This window comes from Penaeus chinensis, chromosome 17 (assembly GCF_019202785.1).
Source record: "Penaeus chinensis breed Huanghai No. 1 chromosome 17, ASM1920278v2, whole genome shotgun sequence".
NCBI classification, from domain to species: Eukaryota; Metazoa; Arthropoda; class Malacostraca; order Decapoda; family Penaeidae; genus Penaeus; species Penaeus chinensis.
In genome coordinates this window covers 6744507-6749506 of record NC_061835.1, presented here as the reverse complement: position 1 = coordinate 6749506, position 5000 = coordinate 6744507, and the positions used below count along the sequence as shown (strand labels likewise).

Below are 5000 nucleotides of genomic sequence, written 5' to 3'. Positions count from 1 at the left end.
TTATTATTGTTATTATTTTTATTGGTGTTATTATTGTTATTATTATTATTATTATTATTATTATTATTATTATTATTGGTTTTATTATTTTTATTGGTATTATTTTTGTTATCATCATCATCATCATCACCATCACCATCACCATCACCATCACCATCACCATCACCTTCACCATCATTATCACCATCATCATCACCATCATCATCACCACCCTCATCACCACCCTCATCACCATCATCATCACCATCATCATCACCACCCTCATCACCACCCTCATCACCACCCTCATCACCATCATCATCATCATCATCATCATCATCATCATCATCATCATCATCATCATCATCATCATCATCATCATCATCATCATCACACCACCACACCACCATCACCACCACCAACACCATCATCAATACCATCACCATAAAATATACTGTATTGTTATTGACACAGCGAATTCTTATTGCAAATTCAGATGCTATGTATTTTTCTCTCTGTGAACGATCCATCATATATTTCATTCTTACGTTCCGAAAGGTCTAATTTTAAAACGATTTTCGCAAGAGCATAAATAAGAAAACAATATCTTTATGCATATATTATATTCAGCAGTAAATTTATATCAACTAATGTCAGCGTCAATATCAAAATTATCCGTTGTTAGGTTATTAAAATCTGAAATTCCAATTAATTTTTGATATTCCATTTTTTTTTTAGATTTTTTTAATGATTGTATTGGTCATGAAATTTTAATGTATATAGATTTTAAATCATCTACGAATTATCTATTCAAGATGATAAATTTAATGTATAGATCATTTACATGCATGCCTAATCAACAGAGAAAAAAATTTACAAAGTATTCAATCATTTATTAATCATACTGACTCGTCCGGGTCCAGCCTCAAAGAGTTAACTTTACTGAGTAGATAATTCTAACTTTCTCTTATGCTAGAACTTATTGCAATTACGTGTGTGTGTGTGTGTGTGTGTGTGTTTGTGTGTGTTTGTGTGTTTGTGTGTGTGTGTGTGTGTGTGTGTGTGTGTGTGTGTGTGTGTGTGTGTGTGTGTGTGTGTGTGTGTGTGTGTGTGTTTGTGTGTGTGTGTGTGTGTGTGTGTGTGTGTGTGTGTGTGTGTGTGTGTGTGTGTGTGTTTGTGTGTGTTTGTGTGTTTGTGTGTGTGTGTGTGTGTGTGTGTGTGTGTGTGTGTGTGTGTGTGTGTGTGTGTGTGTGTGTTTACAAACACGCATGTGTGTTTGTGTACATATAAATGATTGTTCATGGGTATCCCTGTTAGAATGCCTGGCATGTTACAGACATAAAGATATATGCCATGTATAGTTTATTAGCCTGACATTCCAACCTATATATGGCAAATAAGCCTATACCCCTATGCTATCAACTGCAAATTTAGCTTGCACATAATCCGGCGTTAACAGAGAGAAGCGTTCAGCTCCTCATTAACCGCAAATAAAGATAACGATAGTTTTTTTTATCTGACTGTACTTCCATTTTGTCACAAGTTTCAGTAAGAGTTATATGAATTCACCCTATTTTATATTCATTTTTTTACCGAATATCCACTAGCTACTAGATATATGTAACCTTAAGTTTTTCTATGTATCCTGATGTGTTTCTATTCTGACTCCTCTGGCATTCCAGTGTCTGAAAGAATGCACCGTTCTAGGCGAAGGAATTCGTTAAACGTAAAACCTGAACCATCATCATCCATTTCTAATCTGTGAAAGCATTCCAGCATTTCAGTATTTTTTTATTTTGTTTCAGGATTAAATCAGAGCCAGTGGCTGGTATACTGCCACTGTATTTTCTTTTCGTAATAGCAGGAAGCTATTAGATCCACTGGCTATTATACATCTTATCCAGCTGTATTTCCACCCCGTTGCAGGAATATTACACACTGTCGTTCTGTTCCAGCATTCCACCAGATCCACTGGCTCTCCAACAAGATCCCCGAGTCCTGCGTCCTGATCATCTTGGGCGTCTTACTGGGGGTCGTCGTCTTCTTCACCGTCGAGTTAGTACCTTCACCTCTCCTTCTGCATTGTGCTATTGGCATGTATACTTAGGACAACATGCTGATAATTATTATTTTTTTAAAACGTTTTTGTTATATTTTTGTCTCGTGCTAAGTATAAGCTTAGTATTTTTCTCTTTTTTTTTTTTTTTTTTTTTTTTTTAAGGGGGGGATATATATATATTTTTTAAATTCTTAGGGCTTTTGCTGTAGTTAGTGACAGTATTTCCTTTATTTTGGTGGGAAAGGGAGGATTACGTAAATATCCAGATGAAAAAAAATTAAATGAAACGATAGTCATGATCGGTTTGGCAAAGAGCTGACTACTTATTACTTTTTAATGCCTGTCCTGTAATTACCATATGTGTATTTTTTCTAGGAGAGTTTAGATTACTGCAAATAAGATAAAAACTATGTGCTATTACTCCTAGGCCTGGCTGTCTGATGTATTACTCACCAGCGAATGAAGTAGAAAGGTGGGGCGTTCCTCCAGGTTTTTTTGTGCACCAAATGGCTTACTTTGGGCTTTTGGCCGGCCGTGACGCATACAGGCTTGAGCATACAGGCAAAGACTACATGCGTTCATAGTCTTTGATACAGGCCACTCGGTGCCTTTCTTCCCAGCTCGCTCTGTAGCAGTCACGTGGTCAACACATAATAAAGGTTTCCTTGTCGAGGGAAATGCTAGGTTTAACAGCATGTTACACTATGGTGTCTAAACGTGATTCATGGCCTGGGAAAAGTCTTTGTTCTAGAGCTCACCTTTGATCACTGGGCATTTTACTAAGGCTTTAATATTATTTGGAGAGGGAATTTGCAGCCTTGATAATTTCAGGTGACGAAAGAAACATACCCACTATCGGTCATACACAGTAGATCAGTGCATTTGAGTAATCCATATATGTCAATGTTTTATAAAGTCTGTGACCCAACCGGTGTTGAAAACCCACACAGAATCCCCAGAAACCACAGTACATAATATATACTAATGACAAGTTTTGGAGATAGATAGTTTTACATTATTGCCTTATAGTGATTAAGACTGATAGGAAATCAGGATCTTGTGCTATATAGGATAGATCAGATAGTAAAGATATTAAACAACTATATATACGTAAAGACCACAGATACAGGTAACATAAACCTTCTAATGCGAAGATGACATATTTTCTGACTGCCAAAATGAACTCCGCACAACTTGTTTATGTTCACAATAACCACACTCTAGTTCCAGTTTGTTATCCACAACCTACACTTGCATTTTGGAATCCACAAAAAGGCTTTCACTCTCAAAATTTTCACCAGTTTTGTGCATCTAGCCTTTGTGCAACTTATTGCACCTCTTGCATCATACGGTGTTTGTATACTATTTTCTTGGATTCTCTTCTGATGAATGCTGTGTCATTAAGTCATGCTGAATGGATATTTGTGAATGCAATCACACAGTTATGCATTTGTGCTCCTGCTGCACACTGCAGGTATATATATGTGGCTTAAGGCATGACTTTTGTGAATGATATTTTTCTGTGTTAATACTGTAACTTTTATTCATATCAATGTATTTATGTTCAATATAATAGTTTTTATGTATGGTGAGTTATCGACATCCAGAGAGTGTTATAAACTGAGATCCTGTCAGATTGTCGTAAAGCTGATTAACTTCCATCGTATATATTAACCAGAAAATCCAGGCGCTCAGAAGCAATTCTATGTCGTTTAATAATAAGCTCTAAAAGTTAGTTGATTTAAGGACAACAAAGCATTTCTACGTTGATAGTTTATCGCACATATCTTCGTCAGCTTAAATAATTCCTATTTTTCCTGTGAGTATCACGAATTCAAGACACTACTTTTGTATTCTCAGTGTTGTGTTGTCCAAATCGATATGCTTATCAATCATGCCGTAAAGTAAGAGATCCATTATTGGATGTAAGTGAATAGACAAGTTTATAAAACAAATAGTTAAGAATATCTGAAGAAGGAAGATCTCTTTATATTGTATTACCCCAAGTTTAACCATTTTACAAAACCACATATATTAGTTTTATAGTCGTATTACTTACTACTATACAAGTAATTCAGTACGAGGTAAGCACAGGAACATTATCCACACGTTCGTTGTTTCAAAATGTATACATATATGTTTTTTTTTTCTATTCTTGCCTTTCTTACATAAATATTGCTTGTGCCGAAGTGCAATTCATGGAAAATATTGCCCAAGAGCAGTGATTACCACTCATAACAAAATTGACATATAATAAGTATTTACACCTCAGGAAATTCACACACTGACCCTTCCCTGTATCGCAGTGACGCCAACGGAACTTCATCCTGTAGCTACAACTTCGAAGTTCCTCACTTTACGTCAGACAAGTTCTTCTTCGTTTTGCTCCCTCCGTAAGTATGGTGCTTGCGGTGTAGAATAAGAATGTTTAGTTTGTTCCTTTATTTCAAGATGTTGTTTTTTTTTCTAAATGTAATTTTGTGAAATGGTTTGATGTTAGTTTGGAACCCTACATTTTTTTTTAAATCTCTAAGCTAGATGTAGTGTTTATGTGATGTGGTAGTTTACAGATTATTTATGTAGATTGTCAAAAATAAATATCCTTTCGTTTGCACATGCTACTGTGAGGGCCAGACAAGCATGACTATAGAATTGATAGACGCGTGTCCCAGTTCTTTGCCAGTGAATATATCATTCTGTAAGCTGTAGGTTGTAACCCCCTAAGGAAAACAAGTGCATGAGACGAATTAAAACCAAATAAAATCCAGTTACATAATAATGTTTTTGCATAACATTCCTCCATTTTAATATTACGCATGAATCTTTTTGGATTAAAGAAATACAGTTCATTTACCTAATAATATCCCCTTTATTAGTTCATATAATGCCTGCATAGTATATGTATTATAAAAATCCACCTGCATAATATACCTGGCTATTGATATCCCCTTCCATTAGTACC

At 35.5% G+C, this 5000-nt stretch overlaps 1 protein-coding gene across 2 annotated transcripts in view; it reads left to right on the top strand.

Annotated features, from left to right (window-relative positions):
* The window catches only part of LOC125034225 (Na(+)/H(+) exchanger beta-like), an 83341-nt gene that overhangs the window by 54871 nt on the left and 23470 nt on the right, over positions 1–5000 (top strand). Inside the window, exons 4-5 of one of the 2 annotated variants that reach the window (XM_047625936.1) lie at positions 1935–2034; positions 4345–4431. In XM_047625936.1, the coding sequence (XP_047481892.1) occupies positions 1935–2034; positions 4345–4431 (187 nt within the window). Of the gene's footprint in view, positions 1–1934; positions 2035–2471; positions 2511–4344; positions 4432–5000 lie in introns of those variants that run through there. The other variant, XM_047625937.1, reaches the window with a different exon arrangement.